This window comes from Parus major, chromosome 8 (assembly GCF_001522545.3).
Source record: "Parus major isolate Abel chromosome 8, Parus_major1.1, whole genome shotgun sequence".
NCBI lineage: Eukaryota > Metazoa > Chordata > Aves > Passeriformes > Paridae > Parus > Parus major.
The window spans coordinates 25,237,193-25,263,585 of record NC_031777.1 but is presented as its reverse complement, the minus strand read 5'-3'; the positions used below and the strand labels follow the sequence as shown (position 1 = coordinate 25,263,585).

The 26,393-nt window shown below is 37.6% G+C and overlaps 1 protein-coding gene across 7 annotated transcripts in view; it reads left to right on the top strand.

The window, feature by feature from the left end:
• Positions 1-22,725, top strand: part of EPS15 (epidermal growth factor receptor pathway substrate 15) — a 65,829-nt gene extending 43,104 nt beyond the window's left edge. For 5 of the 7 annotated variants that reach the window (XM_015635903.2, XM_033516262.1, XM_033516261.1 and 2 more), the window contains 13 exons: positions 1,299-1,371; positions 6,008-6,169; positions 6,779-6,976; positions 8,833-9,030; positions 9,576-9,650; positions 9,989-10,079; positions 11,359-11,394; positions 12,234-12,370; positions 13,992-14,061; positions 15,293-15,369; positions 15,878-16,040; positions 18,757-18,935; positions 20,816-22,725. In XM_015635903.2, coding sequence (XP_015491389.1) covers positions 1,299-1,371; positions 6,008-6,169; positions 6,779-6,976; positions 8,833-9,030; positions 9,576-9,650; positions 9,989-10,079; positions 11,359-11,394; positions 12,234-12,370; positions 13,992-14,061; positions 15,293-15,369; positions 15,878-16,040; positions 18,757-18,935; positions 20,816-20,962 — 1,606 coding nt within the window. In that variant the 3' untranslated portion in view covers positions 20,963-22,725. Of the gene's footprint in view, positions 1-1,298; positions 1,372-6,007; positions 6,170-6,778; positions 6,977-8,832; positions 9,031-9,575; positions 9,651-9,988; positions 10,080-11,358; positions 11,395-12,233; positions 12,371-13,991; positions 14,062-15,292; positions 15,370-15,877; positions 16,041-18,756; positions 18,936-19,508; positions 19,546-20,815 lie in introns of all 7 variants that reach the window. The other 2 variants (XM_015635904.2, XM_015635906.2) reach the window with 2 other exon arrangements.
• Positions 22,726-26,393: the final 3,668 nt, after the last annotated feature.

Below are 26,393 nucleotides of genomic sequence, written 5' to 3'. Positions count from 1 at the left end.
TCCTCTTTCCACATCTTTCCTTTTCCTTCCATTTAAACTTCCCCTTTGGGCATAATCAGGAAGTTGCTCTTTAATCACATAATGAGAAAAATAATAGCAGAAGATAACCTATAGTAATTATTTGTCAGAGCAAATGTTCATTTAAGATCTGACATCTGGGTTCTTTTTATTTTCCATTGTGTGTGGTTTAGCAGTAAACAAAACTTTCTCAGCTTGAGTAAAGAGATCTTAGAGTAGACCTGTTTACTTCAACACAGAAATACTTTCTTCTGTATCAAATAAGAGTAAGCAAATAAATAGTTTTAGATTGATTAACAATCTGCTGCTGTTAAACTATGAAGATTCTTAATTTTGGTTTATATTAGTAATACAACTTAATAGCTTTTCACACTAGTATTTCATTTAGAAGTGTTAGGTTTATTGTTAAAATTCTAGCTTTAGTGTGTTTGTTGGTTTATTAACAGAGTCCTGTAAATAAAGTAAATATCTGTAGAAGATTGCGTAAAAACTCTAATGCTTAATGTTTTTCTGCATCTGTGAAAGGAGAAAAGATTCCACATGCTGTCTAGAGAGAAACACTCATGGTTTTTTTGTAACAGTAACACTTCTGAGTTCTGTGGGATTTTTCCCTTAAAGCTATTGTTACATCTGACTGATGAGAATTTATTGGTGATAATTCCCCTGTTATCAGCAGTCACTTAAATTTGAATAAATGTCTGTAGAGGCAGGCTTGATATGACACAGCAAATCACTCCATGTGGAGTGTGTGAGCAGGTCGTGATTCCAGCAAGCCAAGCCAACCTTCCTGCTCCTGCCTGAGCTTCCCAACAGACAGGTCCAAAATCTGACAGGCAAAGGGCATTAATGGCTCTATTGGCCTGTGGGAGTGTTCCCTGGCTGCTGTGAGCACAGGCATTGCTGTGTTTGCAGGGGTTAATAGATGGAATCTGATGCAATCCCTCCCACTTTTCCTAGCAGTTTTCATTAGACAAGTGCTCCATAGCAACAGTGAGATCACTGGAGACAGTATTTCATTGATTTCTGCCTCCCGCCCCCTTCCATTTTTGAGCCATTCTTATCACTGGAGTGCAGTTGGTGGAAAGACAAGGGGGTTTATGTAGAACACTTATGTGGGCTTCTGTCTTGTAAATAATTTGGAAAGCAGAAATCCTTCACATCTTTTGTGTTTAATGTTTCACTATGTATTTAAAGAGAGATACAGGCTTAGGGGGCTGGATAACGGTACCTGCTGTAGCTGATGTTCTTAAGTATTCTTGCATTGTTTGCTGGTCTTCCAGGGAAAAGAATAATGTAGAGCAAGACCTGAAGGAGAAAGAAGATGCTATCAAGCAGAGGACAAGTGAAGTCCAGGTAAATAAAATAATAATTTATTGTTAGACACCTGATATTGCACCATGTGCTGTTTTAATGATAGTGGGATTACCGAGTCGTTAGATCACATCACTTGTCAGTAAAAAGAAAAAAGATTGGTGGCTAAGAAAAAGAATGTACTTTGAAATGTATTTTCTACATAATTTTGGGCTTGTGTAGGTGTGTATGTTTATATAATGTGCAATCCCCTATAGGATATATAGCATGCATGGAGTTTTAAATGAAAAATACTACAAAAGAATAGATTTTTCTTTCTATCTTTTTTTTCTTTAAGCAAAACTATCTACTGTGTAATTAAAACTAAAGAGGACACTGTAGCACTGTAAATTAATTAATAAACTTAAGTGGCTGAATTAAAAGGGCTTGTGTATAGGGCTGCTTCTTAAAAGGCGCAGTAATTACCAGCTGGGGAGAAATGTTGCCTCAAGTTAATTTTGCTTTAATATAAGTGAATTTTAAAAGGAATCTGTTTATTTTTATTTGAAAGGATGATACTGAATTTTTTGAATATCTGAAAATTTAAATTTATAAGTGTTTTGCAGACGTTAAAAATTATGCAGTCAGCATCAGTGTTCAGAGTGCTGACAGACTAGACAAGCTCTGAATTAAATATTGCAAAGCAATATTTCAATTACATTTTCAGTTGCTGTTTAAAAAAAATCTTCAGTGTGATAACTGACCACTTATATTTATTTCTAAATTTATTTTAAGAATCTATTGTTTTCCTTAATCTTTACTTAAGAGCAAATAATGCAAGATTTTGGCATTTCAATTTCAGTTGGCCTGAAAAGGAGCTAATGTGTTACAAGAGTTGTGAGTTTTGTGCAGGGATATTTAATATCCTTGGAGTCTGGATGATAATTAATAGTGTGACCTTTGAGGAGATAATCAGATGCTGGCCTGTTGGTCATGCTGGCAGCAGCTCCAGCAGCTGCAGGAATGCGTGTGGAAGTTGCCCATGCCTGTGCTCCACGGTCGTTCCCCTCCCCACCCTGCAGATTCCCTTTCCCACTCTTCACAGAATTCTCAGGGGTATTCTTGGCTTTGCACACAAGATTATTTTGTTGGTGTCTTCTGGAATCTGTGTTTGTTCATATGAGGGTTGAGTTCTCTGGTTCCTTTGCACAAAAGGTTTTTAAGCTTGATAAAAACCTTACCTTGAATGTTACAGTGTCATCCATGTGTGTTTGATAGGCTTTGGCATCACAGAGTCCCCTGAGTTCTCTGTATCCTGAGCAGTGGTGTTGGGAGCAGCTGTCTCAGGTCTTTAACCTGTTAGTGGTCACACAAGGTGTTTGTTAAATATAGTTACAGGGTTTTGTCAGTCTGCAGAGAAGAAACAATCTATTACTGGCTTGTCAGAAAAACGAGAAACCTCCAGGATCAAACAGGAAATGGCTGCAGCATTTATTTAATCTGATAGCCCTTTACCTTTCCCTATTTCTGACTGGTGGAGGACCTCCATTTTTCAACAAACTTACTAGAACTTCAGAGAATAATGTGACAGACTAAGGATATCTTTGCCTTGTGTTTTCTTCTGGTTTTATTCTAATGAGGACATTTCTAAAGATGGTCTACAAAACCAGTTTGCTCTAACCTGCCTCCTTGCTTAAGCTGGCTTTGTGGCAGGACAATTCAGTTTCTGGTACCAGAATTCCTTCCACAGAAGGAATTGTAATCTCAAATAAAGCCATGGTCAGTGATCAATTAAACTGATATGTATAGGAGGAGGGAAAGAATGACAGTTTTTTCTTCTGTAAAATAATTTTGATACTGTGTAAATAGGTACTAAAAAGCAAAGGCAGAAAAAGAGTTGTAAGGAAGATATAGCACATTGATGGGGTTTAATGTGCTTGTTAGAGTATCAGCTCTTTAGTAGCAGAGACTAAGGGTTGTTTCCTCAAAGTTAGGTGCACCGAGTATCCCTCAGAATTGGATTTTCTTTTTCCCTGTTGCAGTGCACCAATGCCATTAGAAAGTGAGTGAAGTTTTACTTTTCTGTCCTCTTGCAAGTTTAACATTTTCTAGCACATGAATTGTCTTGGGAAGGACAGACTGGCAAGCTATTAAATCCATTGTCCATGGAAATATGGATTCCTGACCTTTCCTTATCCTACACTATATTGGCATAAAGAGTTACAATGATCATAAATTTAATACAAGGATTACTTTTACCAGCAGAATGCCAGTTTGTAACACCTCAAGTACCTCAGTGGTTTTTATTTAGAACCTCATTCAGTGCTTGAACATTAAGATGTTGCTTCTTTGCTGAAGGGTGGTCTTTGAAGATTAATTGGAGTCTGATTTACTTCATGAAGAGGCATCTTAGAGTATTATAGCCAGTTTTGTGTGTTGTATCTATTCCAGATTTTAATTCTGGAGAGGTTAGGTGCATATGTGAACGAAAACCAGCACAGGTTTTGGGTTTGGTTGAGTTTTTTCCTTCTTTCCTCTTCTGGCAGCCATCAGGCTTCGTTAGCTCTCTTCAGTGCTTCTCTACTGCTGTGCCTAGGACAGACAAAAGTGGAGGTGGTCTATATTTAGCTTATGTGGATGTGAATTCTTGCTTCCTTTAGGGAAAAGGAGGCTGCAGTCTCTTTAAGCTGTTACTTTTTTCCTCCACTGCTTGTGTTAAGTGTCAGCTGATCCTTGCTTTTCAAAGCCATGTGAAAATGAATGGATCAAGAGTGTCCCAATTATCCAAGTCAGTAGCTGTTTTAAGAGCTTTTTGTGTGTGTGCTGGTTTTTCTCTCATGGGTTAGAAATAACCAGTAGTTTTCCTAGTCTGACTGCTGTATACTGATATATACTTCTACTGAAATTCAAATTCAATTTGGAGGGGTTTTATGGGGGGCATTTTGTGTTTTGGTTTGGGAGATATTTTTGCATAGTTTTTGATTTTTAGTAGTGGTTGATTTTTAACGTAGAAGCATCTGTGATGTATCTTTGCGTAGCCCTCCAGTTGCCTTGAGGTTACCTAATTCCCCAGCATCTGACTGCTGCACCATATGCCTTTCTATTCCTATCTGGCTTTTGGTCCTCATTATGTGGAGGTGTTAGCACACAACACATGGATTAACTGTCTCCCTCACCAAAAAGAACCCAAACAAAACACACCTAGAAGAGGGGAGCAGGATTGTAGCTTAGAGCAGCACACTAATGTATGATCTAATCAGAATTTCATGTTTGCTTGTTTTCTTATCCTCCTTAATTTTTTTTGTTCTCTGTTAATTTCTTACTGTTGTTGATGATTCTTCCTGAAATTGCTGCTTTTTCTCAGAAAGGCTGCAATCTTCTCTTTTTATCTAATACTTTTCCTTTTGTATTAATCCTTTTTGATCTCCCTGTAATATCTCTTCCTCTTGACTTTGATGATTCTTTCTTCTTCCTAATTTCTTTCCTTGACATGTTTTTCAGTGTTATCTCTGCAGCTTGTTGAAGTATAACCATTCCTGTTGCTCAAAAATGAGCTAATTATTTTAAGATGCTACTTAACGTACTTAAGACACAAGACACATACTTGCTGTTCTTTCCTAAATCAAAAGATTCTATACTGTCGTGAATGAAATGTGCATTTTTTTACCTGTACTGGTACAGACAACATAAGTTTTTGGCTGATTTTTGCAAAACTAGGGGCAGAAATGCCCTAGGAGGCAGAGCATTTGGGCTAATGGTCTTTCACCATTTCAACAAAACAGTTCTTATTTTTGGCCATATGTTTTTAAAGGGGGCAGGAGCAGAATAAAGGATTTATATTATCACAAAATCCCACGCTGCTTTGGGTTGGAAGGGGCCTTAAAGCTCATCTCATTCCAGCCCCCTGCCATGGGCAGGGACACCTTCCACTATCCCAGGTTGCTCCAAGCCCCATTCAGTCTGGCCTTGGACACTTCCAGGGATGGGGCAGTCACAGCTTCTCTGGGCAATCTGTGCCATGGCCTCACCATCCTCAAAGCGAAGGATTTCTTACTAATATCCCATCTAAATCTGCCCTCTGTCAGTGTGAAGCCACTCCCTTGTGTCCTGTCATTCCATGTCATGATAAAACTTCCATTTCCAACTTTCTTGCAAGCTCTTTTTAGTCTGTAGAAGGTGCTTTAAGATCTCCCTAGAGCCTTCACTTCTCCAGGGTGAACAACCCCAGCTCTCTCAGCTTGACTTGATAGCAGAGGTATTCCTGCCTTCTGACCATATGCATGGACTCCTCTGGACTCAGTCCACCAGGTCCATGTTCTTAATGAGAAACTCAGTAAAATACAGCGCTAAAGCACAGGACGGACACACTGCAGCAGCCTGAATAAAAAGAGAGCTTCAAAATTCAAAATGAAAACCTGAATGCTCTGTGAGGAAAACAGTTCAACTGTGTGTTGGTGTATGATATCAATACTTCAGTGAGATTTGTTTTACTAAAGAAAAGCAAAGGGAACCAACCTGATTATTTTCATGTCATTGAATTAAAATCTGAGAGTACTTGCTTGTCTGATATCCATGCGGGCTTCTGGTAGATAATTTGTTGATACTTTGAAATATGGGTCAGCACTGCAGCTTGTACTGTGGAATTCAGTGGTTAGGGGGAGAAAGGGAACAAATGTCAAGCTGATGTGTTTTATTTCAGGATCTTCAGGATGAAGTAAAGCGGGAGAGCAGTAATCTGCAAAAGCTGCAAGCTCAGAAACAGGAAGCACAGGAAACCCTTAATGATCTTGATGAACAGAAGGCCAAGTTGGAAGAACAGCTTAATGACATCAGGCAGAAGTGTGCAGAGGAGGCCCATTTGGTAAGGTCTGGTGGCCAATGCCCTTGGGAAGGGTAAATGCCTTGTCTTGAAGAACTCAGCCTTGCAGAGTTACAGTTGTTGGGGCAGGAGAAAAAAGCTTTAATGAATAAATAGCCTGAGTGTCAAGGCTTTATGACCAACAGAGCATAGGAAATACATCACTTGCTTCAGTGTTCCTAATTTAGTGTCTGTGTCAACAAACATATTGAGATGTACTTGCACACAAAGGAGTTATCAAGACTATGATACAATATAAATGTAGTTAGAACCACTAATTACTAGGACTGATTTCTTAGTGGTTGAAAAATTATAATCTTATGTAATTTTTTTTATAACATAAGGCTATTGTGTTTCTTTAAGGTCTGAAATTATCATTTCAATACTAGAAATATCTGTGTTGGTCAGAATAACAGCTGAAATACTCTGTTTTTATTGAGACCAGTAGAGAATTAACTGTTCATTTGGGTGTGATCTATTATCTCTCCAATACCTAAGATATTTTTTACTTTTTTTCTTCCCATAAATAATAGTATTTGGATGTGTTGTTTGGGTTTTTGGGTGTGGGTCTTGGTCGTTATTTTTTTACTTGAAATATTGTTCATGCTTTAGATTGCCATGCTGAAGGCTGAAATAACAAGCCAGGAATCAAAGATTTCAGCATATGAAGATGAACTGACCAAAGCCCAAGAGGAGCTGAGTCGCCTGCAGCAAGAAACTGCAGAGCTTGAGCAATGCATAGAGTCTGGGAAAGCACAGCTGGGACCTCTTCAGCAACATCTGCAGGATTCACAACAGGAAATCAATTCAGTAAGGCAGTGTGAAAGACCCACCCCCCCAAAAATATTTTGAATTGGCAACCTTTAGTGTGGTTTGCCTTAAGGGGAAGGCGTTGTTTCCTTTTTTCTTCACTGTTTGTTCATGTCTTTAGTTACACACACATGTGTTCTGTGCTAGTAGTTGTTAGGATTTTCAGAGGCTGACTTAAGTCACTCAAGTTACTTACTGGTCTTTCTCCAAGTTTATTAATTAAATGGATGAATTTATTTCACTCCAGAAATAATTTGTTGTAATATAATGGATGAAAAACGGGTAATGCAGACTTAAATTCTGCATGTCCAGTAGTTATTTAAGTTTTCATCTTCCATGGGGCATGCTATCACTATTCTTTAATTGATTTGAAGATGGTATAAAATTACTGATAGTATTTGCTTAACACATTGTTGAAGGGGGAAAGGGAGGTGAATGGAAGAAGAAATTGTGTTGAATTAGACACTGAGAGGCAGAGAACCCCATGCTTTGAAGTGGCTGCTGTTGCATGAACACTTTCAGTTTCTCTCTGTAATCAGTGATTTGTTTTTACTTCGATGTTGCATGAGCTTGCACACTGTTTCCTCATGGTTCTCCTTCCCTGTTGCCAGCTGTGTTATGTATTACCCACTCATGCTGATACCAAGTTGAAAACAAAAGGCAAAGCCTGCCTTTGAACCCTAGAGATGGCTGACTTCAGGTCATTTCACACAATTCACATCTGTAACTTGCTAACAAGTCTTAAAACATTCAGAATTTTAAAATAATTGCTTTTAGTTTAGAAACTGAGAAGTAAACAAATGGATTTTTTCATAATTTCATCACAGGTGGAGAGAAGGTTGTACCACTTTAGTGTTTTTATGTGGCAAGAGGTGCTTGCCATGAACAGACTTGAGACTGATATTATAAGTGGTTATGCTTGACTGTACTACAGACATTTTTTTTTTTTACTAGGTTTTATAACACTACTCCTGATTTTATTGCTCTTGACTCCTAAATAAGGAACAGTAGGTGCTTTGGTGCTTTAGGCAAGATTATCTAATGGCTGGTCTGAGGTCAGTTAACTTGAAAGACACCTGGTGGTGTCTTTGCTGACACCCCAATAACTCTATTAGGTAACTGACCTAGCAGAGTTCAGTGGGATTTAGGCACCTGAATATCTGGACTAGATTTATTCTTTTGCATAACCTGCCAGATCCAGTAATTCCTTCATAACTGGCAGGTTGGTTGTAAATGTTTGCTGTAAGGAACTGCATGAAGCATATTGCTGAACTAATAACATATGAATGTAAGTGTCTGCTTAGAAAGATATACTTGGCATTTGTAGACTTCAGAAGTCATGTGGGAGATGATAATGAAATCGTACTGTTCCTTCTTGGAAGATGAGAATTCTGATAAAGCAGCCTTTTTAATTTTGAGTTTAAGGAAATTGCAAATACATAATCTAGGAAAAAAACCCAAACCACACACACACAATCCCCAATCCAAAAGAAAAATAAGAAAAAACAAGCCTAACCAAAACTCCCCAGCAAAAATAAACAAAAAATAAAACCCTGAAACCTTTGCAACTTTTCCAGTGAGTTTGAATAGCAACAAATCTTGGTGTTGCCAGTGACACAGTCTTCTTTCTTGGCAAAAGATGTGTCCTTCAACCTCTCTCCACTTCTGCTAAATAAGATTTCTGCTTATCTCACAAATTTCACCCTTTCATTGACAGAACAGGTTTTTACTATATTTGCTTTTGAAAATAAGATTTTTAGACATGTATCACACACCTTATATTTAGGAGGGGATTGCCATTTACTGGCTTCCATATACTGCCATACTGATGCTAATACATTTATTTCTATTTACAGGTGCAGACAAAGCTTCTTGAGCTGAAAGAACTGGAAAATAACCAATTTAATTGGCACTCTCAGCCCCATAGTACACTTGTTAATGGAACTGTGGATCATTCTAGTCTTAGCAACAGCAGCAGTGAAACTGCAAACCTTAATGAGAATGCTGAGAGGGAAAGTATAGCAGAAGAGGAACAAACAAACAGTGTGTCTCCAGTGAGTAATGTTTTGCCTGCTTGATCACGATGCATTGCAGCTGTGAAGTTGGAATAAGTTAAGAATGTACCAAGATTGATTATGTTTTTAAACACTTGAACAACTGAAATTTCAGGGTGTTTTTCTGAGGCACTGTGTTTCCACATATCTCAAAGTTCATAAGCAGAAAAGGAGGTAATTTTAGCTTGCCTGGAAAGTAGCAGTAACATTTTTTTCTGTACTTATTTCGAAAGCAAAATACCATAAATTGAATAGCAGAATTAACACTAAAGGAGAGCAGCTGTCTCCATTTGGTGCAACGAGAGCAGAATAAGGAAAAGTACAGAAAATCTAAAACTGTCTTGCTTTAAATGTTCCTCCTTATGTCTCAGTAGATTCATGATTGATTTATTTTTTTAAAACTTTTACAGGGTTTATGGAACACTGAAGTATGTACCTCTTGAAGTATGCTTTAGTATATTCTGTGATTCTATTTAACACTTAAAATTTTATTGTGCAGTCTTGTATTTACTTATTTGTGGTGAATTGCTTTTATCCTTGTACAGATAAGGAATAGTCCTGAAACAGCAGTCTCTGTTGGAGAAGAGAAAGAGACCCCAGCTGCATCTGTTACCAAAAAAGTGAGTTAGTTGAGGTTTTGGGGAGGAAAAAGTAGGTTTAAAAAAACCCTGGTTAAGCTGTTTCAGGCTTGCATGATGGTCATACAACAATAGAGGAATAGTTGTCACTTCCTACTGGTTTTATTTAGTGTGATGTCTTGAAAACATTTCATCTTGTGTAGCAGGCAGGTTGTTGAAAAGTATTTTGTATCTCCATTGATGAATTATATAGAATTGCAGCTGTCTCTTTGCTTCAAGCTTTAAGAAACCACTGAATGGTAACAGGAGATGACAGAAATGTTCTCCATCCTTGCAAGTCTTAAAAATTTAATACGTTTCTCTCCATCTGCATTGCCCAGGAAGATCCATTTGATGCTGAATCTCATCCGTTGCCTGATCTAGTTTCTGAAGCCAGCTTAGAGTTCTTCCAGTCTGACCCTTTTGTTGGCAGTAAGTAAACATTTCTCTCTATGTGCAGATTTGGAGAAACAGGCCTTGTGTGAATGCATCAGACTCGTCTTCACCTTGAGACTGCTCTTTATAGAATAAATCTGAAAATGTGTGAGTGGCAGGAGCATGGAGCCAATAGTGTTACAGAAATAGAAGTGTTGGAAATGAGTTTCAGGGTGTTTCTCCTTCCTTGATCTGGACTTCCTAACGAGCTCTGAAGGTTGCTCCTTTCCCTCACTGCTCTTCCTGAGGACTTCTCTTCCCCATCCCCTCCTTGCTTGTGCCCTGGTGGCATTTTGGCTGTAAAGGTGTGGGCAGGCTTTTGGTATATGTGTTGTCACTAATCTGATTGACAGCCCTGATCCACAAACAGGTCAGTGGAGGGTTCTCTGGGCTGTGCAGTGGGGAGGCTGTGGGTGGCTCAAAATGAATGGCTGTGGCCTACTTCTGGTGAGTTTGGCTCTCAGAAAAAGGTAATGTGGAACTGCACCATCTGTTAGTCTTGTGGAAGTGCTGGGCTTTATTTTAAGAACTTGCCATTGACGAATGATGTTGCTCTGCTCTTATTTTTTATGGGAGGGATGATCTGCCTATATGGAACCAATTGGGGAAGGGGAGTTAATTTGAATTAACTGCTGAAGCAGATGTTTTCAGCCACATAAATATGATTTTACATGCTTTCATATCAACATGGTCTGATCAATTTAGCTTGTATTGCTTTGAAAGGAAAATAAGTTAAATTTGTTTCAGATCACTTGGCTTCTGAAAGAATGTCAGTGCAGATTGAATACTTTTAATGAATAAATTAAACTAATTTAAAACAGCTTGAATGTTTCTGTGTAGATACTGTTTAATTTTTGTTTATATTGAAGTGGTTTTGCAGCACATGACAAGGCCTTTCTTTCAGAAGAGAAAGGTCTGTTTGTTAAGAACCCAACTTTTGGACTTTATGCACTCAGTATATTCAGGGGTAGATACCCACAGCTAAGAGACAGATATTCTGTCTCTCAGATGTACATGAAAAAGTAGAAATTAGTTGGGATCATGCATCCAGTACTGAAGTGAGCACTTAGGAGCTACCATCCACAGTGTCTGTGACAATTAAGCAAAACTGGGACTCATCTCAGTAGCTGGCCTGGATTACTGCAGTAGTAATACTGCATAGTGTGGGTGTTTGTGGACAACAGCCAACAGAAATGCAGCTTGGAGATGGCTGCTTTTTGTGTGTTTCGTGATGGTAATAAGCTGATTAATGAATATTTGCTTTTATTTTGAGCAGATGATCCCTTCAAAGATGACCCTTTTGGGAAAATTGGTAAGTAACTTTCTAACACAGTAATGTGTTTGTTTTTCTAACTGTTTATTAGTGGGGAAAATTGTCACCACTTTCAGAGGAAGAAAGTAGGTGGAAATGCCACAAAAAGTCGTGATAGGATGTATGTGACATTAGCACCTGGTGACTTGTGTTAAAGCTTTTCAGAGAAGTCCATTGCCAGTGAGTTTTGCTCTTGTTGGAAGTTCCTTAGCTGGGATTTAAAGATGTGAAGGTGATGAACAGAAGGCCCCAAACACTTGCTGCCTGTTTTATTTGCAAAGTAGTAGGACTGTGCTCTTTTAAAGGCTCTTAACATACCAACTTCCTTTAGAATCAAGTATTGAAAAGGTGGGAAGTCTCTATTTAGGTGGACTGTATAGGCAATGCCATTGCATTGTTTGCTTGGTCCTGAGTGGAGTTGTGGCAAAAATGCTAGATAACTAGTGGGAAAGCAATAGTAAAATAAGGTTGAGCACCAAGTGCCAATAAGAAGCATCAGTTGGGCTTGGGGAGTGCAGGAGAGGTGGGAAGGAGAGATCTTAGAAACATTAGGTTCTGTAAAATGCTTAATTTTTGGGGACTTGGTTAAAGTCCCCAAAATGGTTAAATGCTGAGATGGTTCTGGAACTGCTGTTTTCATGATGTGCAGAAAATGTTGGCTTGTCTGATATTTTGAATCGCAGAATACAAATTATTCACAGGTGAATTTCATACTTCAAAGGTCCTTGGTCTTAAATGTGTCACTTTGTAGCAGTATGAAAAAGCGATTCATTGTTTAGTTTTTAGGATATCAGCTAAGTAAAGCAAGCAAAAATATAAGAGAGATGTTTACTTTTTAGATCCCTTTGGTGGTGATCCCTTCAAAGGCTCAGACCCTTTTGCAGCTGACTCTTTCTTCAAGCAATCCTCCACCGACCCTTTTGTGACTGCTGGCACTGATCCATTTAGTTCTGCAGACAACAGTAGTAATACCACAGTAAGTTTGGTGTCACACCTTTTACTGCTTTCTCTATGTGATTTGTACAAAATAACCTATTTTGTACATTTAGACATGCTTTAAAAAATTGGTAATCAGAAATTATATAAAGGTTACCTTTGATCCCCCAGCTCTGTCTTGTATTTTTGTGTCCTATTTTCTAGAAATAGTCACAGATGAAATAGAAGTAAAAATAAAAACATTTTTAAAGTATTTCATTGTGGATCTTCATCTTAGCTCCACAGCTAAGAGCATTTGACAGTAATGATTTAAACTCTGTCATTATTTAACAATGACTTAAACTCTACAGCTCTCCAACAACTCTATTAGTTGGTGGAATGTAATGAATGGAAAGAAACCAAGGATCAGCCTCACCAGGTTGTGTTCAGGTGCTTGATTTTTGCCTCCACACACTATAGGATCAAGAACTATGTGCTGTATTTTTCTGAAATCTGATGTGGTGTATGAGGTTTCCCCTCAGAAAAGTCAGATTGTTCTATAGGTGTATGTTTAGGTTTTGATGTGGTTTGATTGTTTTTAATAAGAATCAGCAAAGGTCTCTCTTAATGTGGAGTTGCCTTCTGAATGTACCTCTTTCAAGTGTACTTCAGTCTAACTTTTAGCTTGCATTATAAATGAGCAGTTACTGAGTAGTCTTGAGCCTTTAGTAAGATAGAGTTGGGCATAAAACTCTCTCTGGTGCAGGCCAGAACTTGCTGAATATGTAATATTTAAAGCTGATAGATAAGCAGTTTAAGCAGCTGAAATTCTTCATGCCATTAACTTTGTCTCCATTCTTTTGCCATCCCCTTTCCTTTTCAGTGCTGTTTCTGGTCATGCCTCACTTCCAGCTTTGTGGATACATAAAATCTCCATAGACACATATAAAACTCAGATACATGTGGATTAAGAAGGAAGTGAAGTGGCTGTAGAGTGTGCCTGAGGCACACCCACAGCAGCCAGGAGTGAGAAATAACTGCCCCTGACAGTGGTGGTCCTGCCCTTCCCCATGGTGTGCACATTGTGCAGATCTCAAGGTCATGTTATACACCACAGCCTACACCTCCAAACTTAAAAATTAGATTTCTACAATCTGTAATACTTGGTACACTATCCATTTCAAACGCTTGATGTTCTAATGTAACCAATATTTGGTCTTATTATACTCCAAAGGGAGAAAGAAAAAGGGAGGTCAGAGCTGTGGTGTGGGATTAGCAGTGGATTCTTGAGATCTGTACTTCAGGACTAAAGTGATGCATTCATCCTAAGTGCTTTACCACTCATCTCTGGAGTGTTGAAATCTTAGATCTTCATGAAGATGGGCTCTGGTTGTAGGAATCTGAAGCCAAAATGAGTGGTAGCTATTTTTGACTGTTGCATTAGCTGTTACCAAGTATATTGCACATATTGTACCTTTTTTCCATCCTTTCAAAGTATTAATCAAAACAGAGAGAGGAAGAGTTTCTATTAACAGACTTGTTTACTGATGCTGATAAAAGCTATTTCCAGAATGTGTTATCTTAAAACTTCTAAACTAAAATAAATGGTGTCTGTATTATTAGATTGAAGAATCTTTTGAGCTGAAAAACAAATTTCCCTCCAAAGGAATTTTTTATTTTAGACAGAGATATCAAAGAAGAATGACCCTTTTGCTCCTGGTGGAACCACTGTTACTACATCAAATGATCTAGGTAAAAGTAGACTGTACATATCAAGCTTCTTGGGTTTTATTTTTGCTTTTACTTGCTTCTGTTTCTAGTCTTTTAACTGAATTTGCAACAGTGTGTTACAGGGATTTCCCATGTTTTCTGAATTTTCCTATAAAGTATGACATAAGGGGAGAATTTCATAAACCAAAATTGACTCTGTCTGTAGTGTGTATCACTGAAAACTGATTCTACAAAAACTGCTTTATTAAAACTGGGACAGTATCCTGATCTAAGTGTTTTGATTATTTGGATATTTTGTACTGTTTCCCATTAGTGTTGTTTTCAGAGATTTCATGTTACTTTCTAAATACCATCAGGATAGCTCTGCACCACAAGAGTAGATGTGGAATAGAGTAACTTCTTCATCGAGATTTTTTACTGCTCGAGTTTGCTTCTGTGCCCCTCTCTTGTCTGAGGGCTAAAGATGTTTTAGGGAAGGCTAAAGGCTTAGGCTTATTTTCCTAAACTGCACTGACAAGTGATAATACAAAACAGGAATCCATGTGAGATTTTGTATTGCAAACCTGTTCATTTTAATTGTAGGGAAAAAATGGTGATTTTTAGAGATGAAGAAGTGAGTATGGCCCTTCCTGCTCTACAGTACAGTAGTAGTTTTCATGTATTTTAGGCAGATGAGAGTGAAGAGGTACTGTTAAATTAGACTGGGATGATATGAAATTCAGGTGCTTGATTCCACAAGTGGGTCTGCAGTCAGAAAAGAGCTCTGGTTCATGTACATATATATATATATATATCTCCATAAATATATATATATATGTCTGTATATGCATATTTATGGGTGTATGCACACAAAAAACCACCTCTGTGTGTATACATACATGTATCTCAGTAGAACATTTCCAGTAGTATGGTTATTTGATACTTTCAGTGGAATTTAACTTTTTTTTATGTAGGAAAACATACCAGTATTTCTATTGAAAGACTTCCTGTTTAGGAGATTTATTATTCTTCATTGGAAGTTGACACTTAGAGTTTTTGAAAAAGCTACTTAATAACTTCAAGTGCTCACCTCATGAAATACTTCACTTGAATTAGTTTATGTTGCAAAATATGTAATAGTTGCTATTTAGTAATAATAGTGGGAATTGACAGCATATTATTACTATTTAGTAATAATGGTGGGAAATTTTTTTTTTCAGTCTTTCATATTTAACTTTTAATCTTATTCTTTGCCTGATTTGTGTGTTTTTAGCTGCAGATCCCTTTACCTCCCTGTTTGGAAGTGAATCCTTTGAAGGTGGCTTTGCTGACTTCAGCACTCTTTCGAAGGTAATATGGAACTGCTGCTACTCACAGAAAATGCATGAAACTGCAATGACAAGACAAAGCTTACTCAGTTTCATTACAGTTTTGCCACTACTAAACATTCGTAACTTGCTTGAAACAGCTGACTTGCTTGAAAAAGAGGTCTTGATAGAAAATTATCCTGCAATTCTGTGAATAATGCTATGTCATTTTTTCAGACTGATAAGTATTTTCTCTCTATTTTCAGTGATACTGTAATTTGTTTATTTTTAAATTTGCTGAGTTTAGCAGCAAAAGTATTACTTTTGCATGTTTAACTGCTTTCAACTTTATAGTGCTGTGCACAGTAGCCATTCTTGATTTTTCTTCCTGTTCAATCTTCTGGAGTGTGTGGATATATGTAAAAACAAACAGAAGTCTTTTCTGGAGTCTTAGTGTAAACTTTCAGTTCTGATTTAATACTGTATTATTGAAGAGAATGTCCGGTAGCACTGCACTGAAAATGTGTGTGTTGCTGTTTTCTGTGTTGAAGGCCAACAATGAGGATCCTTTTAGCTCTTCCACATCAGGCTCTGTCAGCAGTGTCACCATAACTAAGAACTTATTTGAGGAACCACCAGCTAAAAATGAGGATGTTCCTCCTGCACTGCCCCCTAAGACAGGAACTCCCACCAGGCCCTGCCCACCACCACCCGGTAAGAGCTGACACTGAGATGTGGTAACAATCAGCTGCTTCATGTTGGCAGAGGGACAGGAATTATGAGGGGAGGGTAAAGGGTCTGAATTTAAAATGAATGAGCAAGATGTGAAACAAGTCCATTCCTGATCTCCTGGTCATTTCCTCAGAGTTAAGTTTTGCGTGGTGATTGGCATCTGGGTTTGAAGAGACAAAGGATTTAGAAAACAGGAAAAAAGACTTGTTACAAATGTGTGCAAGAACACAGCATAGCTCCAAATTAAATGGTTACTACTGTGCTACACTGTGAATCTTAAACTTAATTATACTTAAAGTGAGAATTTAGTGTGCTTTATACATTGCAAACACAGGTTTAATGCAAAATGAATTAAATAGGGCTGAAAACTGCCTTAGGTTTTCAGGTTAACTTTTTCTAGGTGGCCTTGCCAGAGGTTTGTAGCAGTAACAATAATAAACCCAAGTTCCCTGGGCTCTTCTCTCCTCAGTGATTGAAGAGTTTCTGGGATGTTCCACAATCCTCTCTGCTTATCAAAAAAGGCCATGATTATCATGCATAACAACATCTTCTTGTTGCAACAAGACCATATTACAACAGACTCCTCACTCTCAATTTGTTTTTGCAGACATCAGATATATTTCTCTCAATTTACTTTTGCAAACATAGGATGTATTTCTAGTATTCCTTTAAAAATTTCTGTCTTCTGTTTCATTCTTTAAAAACTCTACTGTGTCATTTGTTTCACTGTTGCACTATATGGATGAGTCTTAAGGTTCTTTGAGAAACTGTGGCATGAAACTTAAACGTGTATTCATCCTTTCCTCAAAAGAAGGGGAACACAGTAGATACAGGAGTGCTCATATGAAGTTTCAACTCAGCTGTTTAGTTTCTAATGTTGGTGTGAGATCTGGTTCATGTTAATGCCTTGCAAGTAAAAATTTCCATTGTAAATAACAGTAAAACAGCTGACGTGGCAAGTGATGATAATTTGAATGTTTGATGTTGGTCTTTATTTAAACATAAAAAGGATTTCTCACTTGATTGTATGGGAGTGGCCGTGATGTGGTGCACTTTTGGAAGGCAGGCTTCTAGGGGTAGAACAGCAGCATCCTTAGCAACAGATGATTAGAAAAAAATAGGTAGTTTTGATATGCACAGTTAAAAATGTGGTTATCTTGATAACCATTCCCAATTAATTATTTTCCTAATGGAAATAAAATTTGAGGTACTTAAATATAATTATTTGTAATGACTTCCTTTGTCTGATTTGAAATAATGGAATGCTTTTTCAAAGAAATACCCAAAAATCTTTCTTTTAATTCTTTTCTCTACTGGAAAGTGTGTAGAAGGGCTGTTGTCTCTGAATACTTTTGCCTCTCTACCCCCATTTCTTGATTTTGGGGAAAATTTGGTGATTGTGTATTTCATATTCTTACAATTATTAACCCTTCTCGTGCAGAAATTTTTAAATTCCCTGTTGTCATTTGAAGATGCTTCTCCCACATTTTTCAAGAAACAGGCAGGCATTATTTACAAGTAACAGAATTGTAGAATCACAGAATGTTTTGGGTTAAAAGGGACCTTAAAGATCATTCCCTGCCAACAGGCAGGGACACCTTTCTCTAGAGCACATTTCTCAAAGTCCCATCTAATCTGGTCTTGAACACTTCCAGGGATGGGGCAGCACAGTATCATCAGTGATACATGGATAGAACATCATCAGTGAGAGAGATGGCAGGGTTACCTGGGAAGTGTCTAAGTAAATCATATGTTTCCCAGGGGATGTTCTCCAAATCTTTAAATCACTGCCAGATGAGAATCTCTTTTACTCTTATGAAGTAATTTTAGACTAATTTTCAATAGTGAGATGTGAACGAATAAGCACAATTGTTCAATTTTGTTTTAATCTGAAATAGAAACAGAAGTTTTAAAATACAACCACTGCAAGTATGGAACCACTTGCAGAACGTGGTAGTAGAATTCTAGAAATTGCCCTGAAACCTCCTGTGTAAACAGTAACATACAGAGGGAGTGGTGGGATAAAATTGAGCTCAGCTATTCTTGGAAGTCTTTGGTTAATGTCCTCAACAGTGTTGAAAGTTGACTGAGGTTTAGCTGAAAAAAACCCAACGAAATAAGTGGGGGTTTGTCCCTGATTCGGTTTATTTGCAGCTACTTAGGCAAGAATTAGCAAAACAGCTCAGCTTGTGATTGCTTGTTATCATACTCCTTGTTTTAAACTGCAGAAATTCCTGGTCTTAGCATAGGGAGAGGACGTGGTATTTTGAAAACTTATAAATGTAATGGATTTCTGATCTCTGAATAAAATTGTGTTAACTTGATCCAAAGAAATAATAAAAGAGCCTTGCTGGAATGATCAAAGACAGTTGATAACCAGAAAACGATACTGTGCCAACAGAATAGGTGCTCAAAACTGTTAGAATTTCTCTTTCCAAAATAGTTAATTAATACACAGTGGTATTCCTGACTCATTAACATACATGTGTTCCTTTTTACCTGATTACCCTTTGAGAAAGTGTGGGCTGTAACCTCATTTTTCAAATTGGCAACCCTTCCTCTGAAACTACAGCTCCACTAGCTTGTGGGAAGAGGTTGCATTCCAAGTAGCTTTTGAATGGTTTTTTTTTTTTTTTACTAGTTTTGGCATGTTATTACTTGCTATCTTAAATTCATTTTAAATTCATTTTAATCTAAGGGAAAAGACCTATCAATCAAATAGACTCTTCAGATTCCTTTAAGTCGAGCGATCCATTTCAGCCTTTCCCCACCCCAGACATTCCCAAAGAACAAGAAGCAGATCTATTCTGTGATCCATTTGCTCCCACCAGCATCAGTAAAGAGGCTGACCCCAACAATTTTGCAAACTTCAGTACTGTGAGTAAACACTTTTTACATTTGTTTCAGTATAACGGCAGCTTTGAAATGTTCACACTGAAGTCTTCAGTCCAATTTAAATTATTAAAATATATCCCATGTACGAAAGGGATATTGCACTGTTAAAACAATGTTTACATTTAGTTTACAGCTGAGGCTGTCCTAAAAGAAAATGCTGCGAAATGTTGTAGTTAATGTTTAAATTGCATTGGTTTTATGCCTTTTTTTCATGGAGGCCTCCTAGCTTTTAAAGGAGAGAATTTTAAAAATACCTGCATTCTAGGGATTATCCATTTTATCAGTGTGTGCAGCAGATATAAATTTATAAATTTAAATCTATAACAAGCACACTGTTAGCTACACAATTAAAAATAAACCAAAATATGATTTCAATTTAACTGTCACTGAACTGTTTGGTCATAATTTTAATGTACTGAAAACTGATAAACAGCCTCATAACAGTGTATGTTAATGAAATATTTTGATGAGTTTTGAATGGTTAGTAGATTCCAGACTTATGCACAGTGAAGTAAAATAGTAAGTGTCTCTTTATAACCAGAATTCATTTCATAGAAGTCGTGGTGTCCAAGCAGTAGAAGCAAATCTAAAGGTTTGTGCATGCCTATATATTATCTTTTTCTTTTGAGCTTTTGCAAATAGAAGTTTTGAAAGGCACCACCTCACTTTCAATCCTGATACCTGTTAAATGCAGTTTGCATTTACAGTATCTTGACCATAGTGCTCCTTTTCTGTTCAGGCCTAATAAACTACATGCTTGATTGAAGTAAACTAAGGATTGTCAGGCTCTCAAAGTAGACCTGCACTGATTGCTGTGTCTTGGAGCATGGTAACTTCTAAATGTGATTATCCATCCATGGTAGTAGTTAGGGGGACCGAGAAGCCGGTTTGGAGGAGTGGCAAAAATGTTTATTATCTTCATGAAGGAAATTGTATTCTTTTCCAGCTGCAATTACTGAAAACACTGAGTGCACTGTGGATTCAATTTAGATGTTTCTGCTTTTATTTCCCAAAGAAGCAACTCAAAGCAGAGACCTAGAGTCTCTTACCCTTTCAGTTAATGCTGAGACATCCATGAGGACAGGAGCTTCACTTACCTCTTAATTTTTCTGCATGTTTGCTAGGAAGAAACTTTAGCATAACCTTTTGTATTTTATTTAAGATAATACCCTTAGCTGTCTCTGATTTATAATCATTGTACCAGAGGTATTTAGTTCACAATCGGTTCTCATCAACATACATGGAAATAATCTGTTCTTTTTCTTTCCCCTCTCATATCATGCTGACCTTTCTCTGTATTACTACCAGCCTTCTAACCCTGCAGTTACCCTTATTCTATTTGATTCTTGGCAGCAATATTTTTCATCTACACATTCAGAAACAGTCAGTCTACAGCTAAATTTTTGCAGTAATTTTCACCTGGAAAAATTATCCCTAATGAAAGCAGGATAAATCAGGATGGCCTACAGTGTGAATAGGAGTGTGCTTTGCAAAATGTTCTCCTGATTTATTCAAAGTTTTTCTCGCACAGACTGGTATTTATCCAAAATAAAACTGTATTTAAATTATAGCACTTTCTGCTCAGTAATGTTTTTGAATATACTGAATATACTTATTTAAATATACTTAATACTGAAAAACGTGGCATATTTCATTAAAATACATCAGCTTTGGTGTGCTTCTTAGTAGTTAAACCTTAGACTAAGCCAATTTAGTCTATTACAACTACAAAACAAGTAATATTTGAAGACTAGAATATGTACAATTATTGAAAAACTAATTGTCCCTTAAACTGAGTGTTTGGACAATAGTAATTATCACTGTATTATTAATCTGTTTTATTTTGTCATTTAAACATGCAGTATTCTACTGAGGAAGACATGATTGAATGGGCTAAGAGAGAAAGTGAGAGAGAAGAAAAAGAAAGATTGGCAAGACTAAAACAGCAAGAGCAAGAAGACTTGGAACTGGCTATTGCACTCAGTAAATCTGAAATATCAGAAGCATGAAGTTTAGAATAAGATTTTATCTGACGTAAACTGTTTTGTCCCTTTTCCTGAGTACCTAACCTATTTAAATGTTAATCAGAAAATGCATATATACAAGAAACTATAAAAGGTTTTAAATTTCTGAAAGTGATGTGAATGTTTCTGCTAAATTCAATCCTTTTGGTTATTGTTTGAATAATTGTTAAGTTTAGCAGTCAATTTCTCTCAAGTTTTCAGGAGAGCAAAGTACTTTTCCCAGCTGAAAGCAAATCAGTTTAAAATGCAGATACAGAGATTGGGGTTTGACTGTAGTCTATCAGCAGTTGGTAATTGAGCATAAAGTGAACACAGCAATTATTCTGTCATGGCTGACTGTCTCCCATCAAGCAGTTAGTCACTGGAAATCTTTTATCCTTCTGAACGGGTTTTAGTAATGCCAGAGTTGTGGAGTGCTTTATTTTATATGTATGCATATAGATTCTTTTTCTCCTTGCTGAAGATTTTATGTTGGATTTAACATGATCTTCATGGAGTCTCCATCAGAAAGAGTATGTCTTTCTGAAACCTTTATTGATTTTCCTGCATGATCATAGGTTTTAAGACAGACCTTTTATTTTGTTTTATAAAGCAATTAAGCTGAACATTCATGTGCATTTGCTGTTGGCTAAGGTGACTGTCAAATTGTGAGACCCCACTGCTATTTGAGCCACTTTTGCCTGTGAAATATGCAGCTGAACTGGCAAGTTAATGAGTTCCATTTGAAATAGGATTGAGAATAGAAAGAAAAAACAGGTAGTCTGATTTCTATTTTTTTTTAACCACAGTTGTTTTCTGTATATGTAATTTATTGAATGCCAACTGATAGTTGCACCTTAAACTGAATGATTTCTGAATGGTCACTGAGTCAGAGTAGGATTGATAGAATGTTAATGAAAATAACTTAATGAAAATAACTTATTGTTCATTTTGAGTGAATTCTATTTGGAAAATCAGTTTCATTAAAATAATTCCAAAAAGAATAATCTTTTGCCCTATCTAATTAAAATGGATGGCAGCAGCATAAACATCCAGAAGGGTTTTTTTCTTGCACTTTTAACCTGTGGTATTTCTTTTGAGGAAATTGAAGTGTTTCAATACACTGCACTGGGGCAAAGGGGGAGAACTCAGCCATGCTTCAGTACATTTAAGCTCTTCCCATTATCTGTCAATGCTGCTGTTGCATGAGTTTGAAGGTTTTCAATTTTTCAGGAAAAAATTAGTAAGCTGACTGGGATGGTTTTTCTTTTGCACTGGGAGATGAGCGTTTAAACACCTGCTCAAAAGAAAAGTAACTTAAAATTTTGCAAGTATTAAATAATTATAACTTATCTTATACATCTTTGTAATGAGTGTACACTAATCTTGCAAATCATATGCTTAACTGGATTACATAGTGTCTTATCTTTTGTTAAAAATGTATACTCAGTGGACCAACACAATATTATATGTATATATTATATATATATTCCTGCTTTCCTTTATGGAATTTAAAGTTTTGAGTCATTTGATGTTACATTTCATGTTACTGACTCTGACTATAGGACTTTTACTCAGACTACCAACAAACCACTGCTGTGAGCTAAAAGGCATTACTTTATGAAGTTTTAACTGTTTGTTTGGTTTTTTTTTTTTAAACAACTTGTTCAGGTGGGATTAGCCTCTATTTATAGACTTCCCTTTTGTTTAAAAATTCTAACAATAGCCTGTAATTATGAAGAAATAAAGTTTAAGTACATAAATGTGAACTGTTTGCCTGTTTTTTCAAGAGGTTGCTGTGAGATGTAAAGCATTGTGTGAATGTAATGCAGTGTGAGGTGTCCCAACGGGTCTGTGGCCTTTGCCACCTGACATACCTGCCATGGCTCACCTTCACAGAAATAGAATCCAGTGGCAGAATTGTGTTGCCTTGTGTTATTTCCCCAGTAACTTTTCAACAGTTTCATTTACATACTTAAGTTTAAATTGGCTGTTTCAGAATTTGAATATTTAGCAAATTTATGACTTCAGTATTGGAGTGTTTTAGTTTTGCTTTAGCCTGAATCTTCAAAGGCATTGTGTGCATGGATGTGCAACCTCATGTTTTTGTTTTTGCAGAACTGACAGAATGGTAATTTAGATGATACTGGATTTAGATAATGGAGGGTGGTAAGATTAAGAAAGTAAAGAATTTGTTCAAAATATTGGCAACTAAAGTCCTATGTTTTCTTGTTACGGAATTCTGTATCATGTCAGTGAATGCTCTTGAATTTAATTCCTTTGTTAACTAGAGTGAAAATGAAGACTAGCTTTCGGATGCATCCATATTTTCTTATAAGAAGGAAGAGGACAGTGATTTTCCCTAATGAAAAATCTTTTTTGATCTTTTGTGGAAGGTAGAGTGGAATTTAGTTGCCCATATGAGTGTTACTGAAGTCTTGAATTCTCTGCAGAGTTGTGTTTGCAGGGACCTCTAAGGCTTAAATTAGGAAAGGTGCAGAAGTAAAGAGAAAGGGAGGGAAGGCAGCATAATGTTATTCCAGAAAATGTGGGAAGAAACTTGTAATTCATCAGCTGACAAGCCATCAGTCAGTAATATCCTGAAACAGAAGTAATTTTCATCCACAAGCTCTTTAAAGAACCATGAATAGTAAAACACATAAATAACACCAGCTGTGTTCCCATTCCTTGCTCAGAATATTTCAGAATTCCTTTGGTGCTAAAAAGGAGACATCTGGAGCTGCCTCCAACTTTTATTTTTACTGAAAACAAAGAGCATTAGTTTTTAGAGCAGGTGATCTGCTGATAGAGGGGGAAAATGCTGCATTGTTTGGATGTGTGTTCAAGAGGTCAGGATGTTGTTTCTAGTTATCTCTTGCTGATTTAATAAGTGAGTATGGATAAACCACTTAATGCTAAGCCATTTCCTGTTCTGTAAGTGATAACAGGTCTCATAGTTATTACATAACTGCTCTAATCTGGAAAGACAACCTTGTGCAGGGTAAAAGGAATTTTATCCCATTTTACTTTAGTATTCTGTAGATAGGAGTGATGTTATGAGGTGTTTTCTCTGTTGGTATAAGCAGCCAGTTGCAGTCCTATACAGGACTATACAAATAGCTGGAAATAAATTAAGAGTTTAACAGAAGTGCTATTTTAAACAAGATACTTGAGGGTTTAGTTTGTTGCTAACACAGGGAGAAATTCTTACTTTTGGCTTCAGAGGTCTGTTCCACCGAGAGATCCTGTAACACTGTCTGCAGATTGTCAGCTGTCTCAGGTTTACACATGCCAGACTCATCTGATCCACACAAACTGATTTTCCTGTGTGGCCTGACTAACTGTTTATTCTGTGGAGACTATGTAACATTGAAATGTTTGTATTCAAAGCCAGAAGGTCCTAAGGATTTTTTTTTTCCATAGAATTCAGTCTCTCTTGAGGTGCTACATGAACAGGTGTGGTCACTTAGGCAAAAAAAAAAGTAATTTTAAAAGACTCAGTGGTTTTTTAGGTAAAATCTTTGTAAGATTTCTTTAATACTTACTGAAGGTCTGTTAATACCTCCTTATTTTTAAAATTAGGGTCCTTGAGTCCCGAACAGTTCTGAGGATTTTGGAGTGTGAATCTCATTTTGGGCCCACATTCAGTAATAACTTTTACTGAATAAATAATTCAGTTGAGGTTCAAACCACTGATCCTAAATCCTGAAAACTACAGGTAAAGTACTTGTTGAATATTTAACTCATATATTTAAATTCTGTAATTTTCCTTAATATGCTATCTGTTTAACTCAAAATATTTTGTTTTACTGTCAGATACTAAAAGCATAACTTATCTCCAACATACAATACTATGCTCAGAGGAGCAAATTTGTCCTTTTTTTAGCTTTTTCAACTTTGTCCCTACAACATATAATTCTAAAAGTTGTAAAAAGCAATTTGGAGTATATTCTGGGGTGATTATTAATAAAAATGTTCTTTAAGTTAGCTGTAACTGGCTATTGACAATGGGCTGAAGTGCAGAACTACACAGGAAATCTGTCTTCATTGTGAATGCTGTGAGCTGGAATGTATGAGCCTCACAATTCAGAAAATGGAATGTATGTAAACAGGTATTTTATGCTGGAAAACATGAGCTTGCATTTGTACCAAAATAGCTCTGGGAAGGTGCTTGTCACAACTCCTTATGCTATCCCTCACTGAGCTAAAGTGTTTGATTTAGTGGAGACAATCATGACTTCTTGGCTGGTGTCAGAAGAGGGAATCATCCTTCAATCACTGGATGTCTGGCTCTTCCCTGGGAGCAACTGCTCCGCCAGCACTGGAGCGTGAGCCCGTCCTGCCACCCACCCCTTGTTCCTCACATCACGAGCCACATTGTCGGTGTGCAGCTAATAAATTCTTTCTTTTTTTAACCTTATACACCCACTGTTCTCGTTAATGTGCCCATTGTTTCTTTATGTCAACCCAGTCCTTCTGTTTGTCCTGCCACTCCCTCGGCCGTGTATACCTTTGCCTTCCTTTGCCTTGTTCATTTCCTTCCACAGGCTCCTTTCTTTTGTTAATCTCTTCTGAGCTGTTATCCCCATCCCCGTAACCCTGTAGCTGCGTGATCGTTATGATTATAGTACAGATAATAGCCAAAATAATGATTTTTTTTTTCAGTCTTGCATTTTCTATTTGCAATTTCAATGGGTTTGGTTTTCTCTAATGGAAGAGGCAAGTTAAAATTTAAAATATTTATTTTGTTTGTGAATTTTATGTAAATGAACAAATTAAAGAATTTCTTTATTTAGATCTAATTATTTATTTATGTGACTTGGTCATAACTTGGTTCCTCTGAGGTGTGAGCCCTGTGGGGTGTTACTCCTGTGGTACAAGTGGCTGACCCCTGTGCTGGGGGTAGACGGCTGCACCCTGGCAAGCCCTGCCTTGGCAGCAGGTGCAGAGTGCAGCTAATTGAAAACTTGGCGAAGTACGAATTGTGCTTTCCTCATGTTTTTTTTCTGGAGAGTAATTAGTGACTCTAATTCCAGCACACAGAAGCGATGCCCGCGCTCCTCTCAGCGGTTCCCGGAGCGTTTCGCGCCGGTGCGGAGCGGCACGCCCGGGTCCCGCCCGAGCGCTGCGGTGGGACAGAAACCCCGGGGCATCATCCCATCCCATTCCATCTCATCTCATCCCATCCCATCCCATTCCCATCCCCTCACCGGCGGAGGGCGGGCGTTGCCGCAGCCGCTCACCTGTGGGGGCGGCCCCTTGGCCCGGCCCGGCCCGGCCCTGCCCGAACATGCGCCGAGGCTCCGGCTGCCGCCGCTCCGCACACACCATGCGAGGCGGCTGCGGCGGCCGCCGGGGAGCAGCAGCAGCAGCGCCAGCCCTGCCCGCCGCCCTCCCGCGCTGCCCTCAGCCCTGCTCGCCGCCCTCCCCTCAGCCC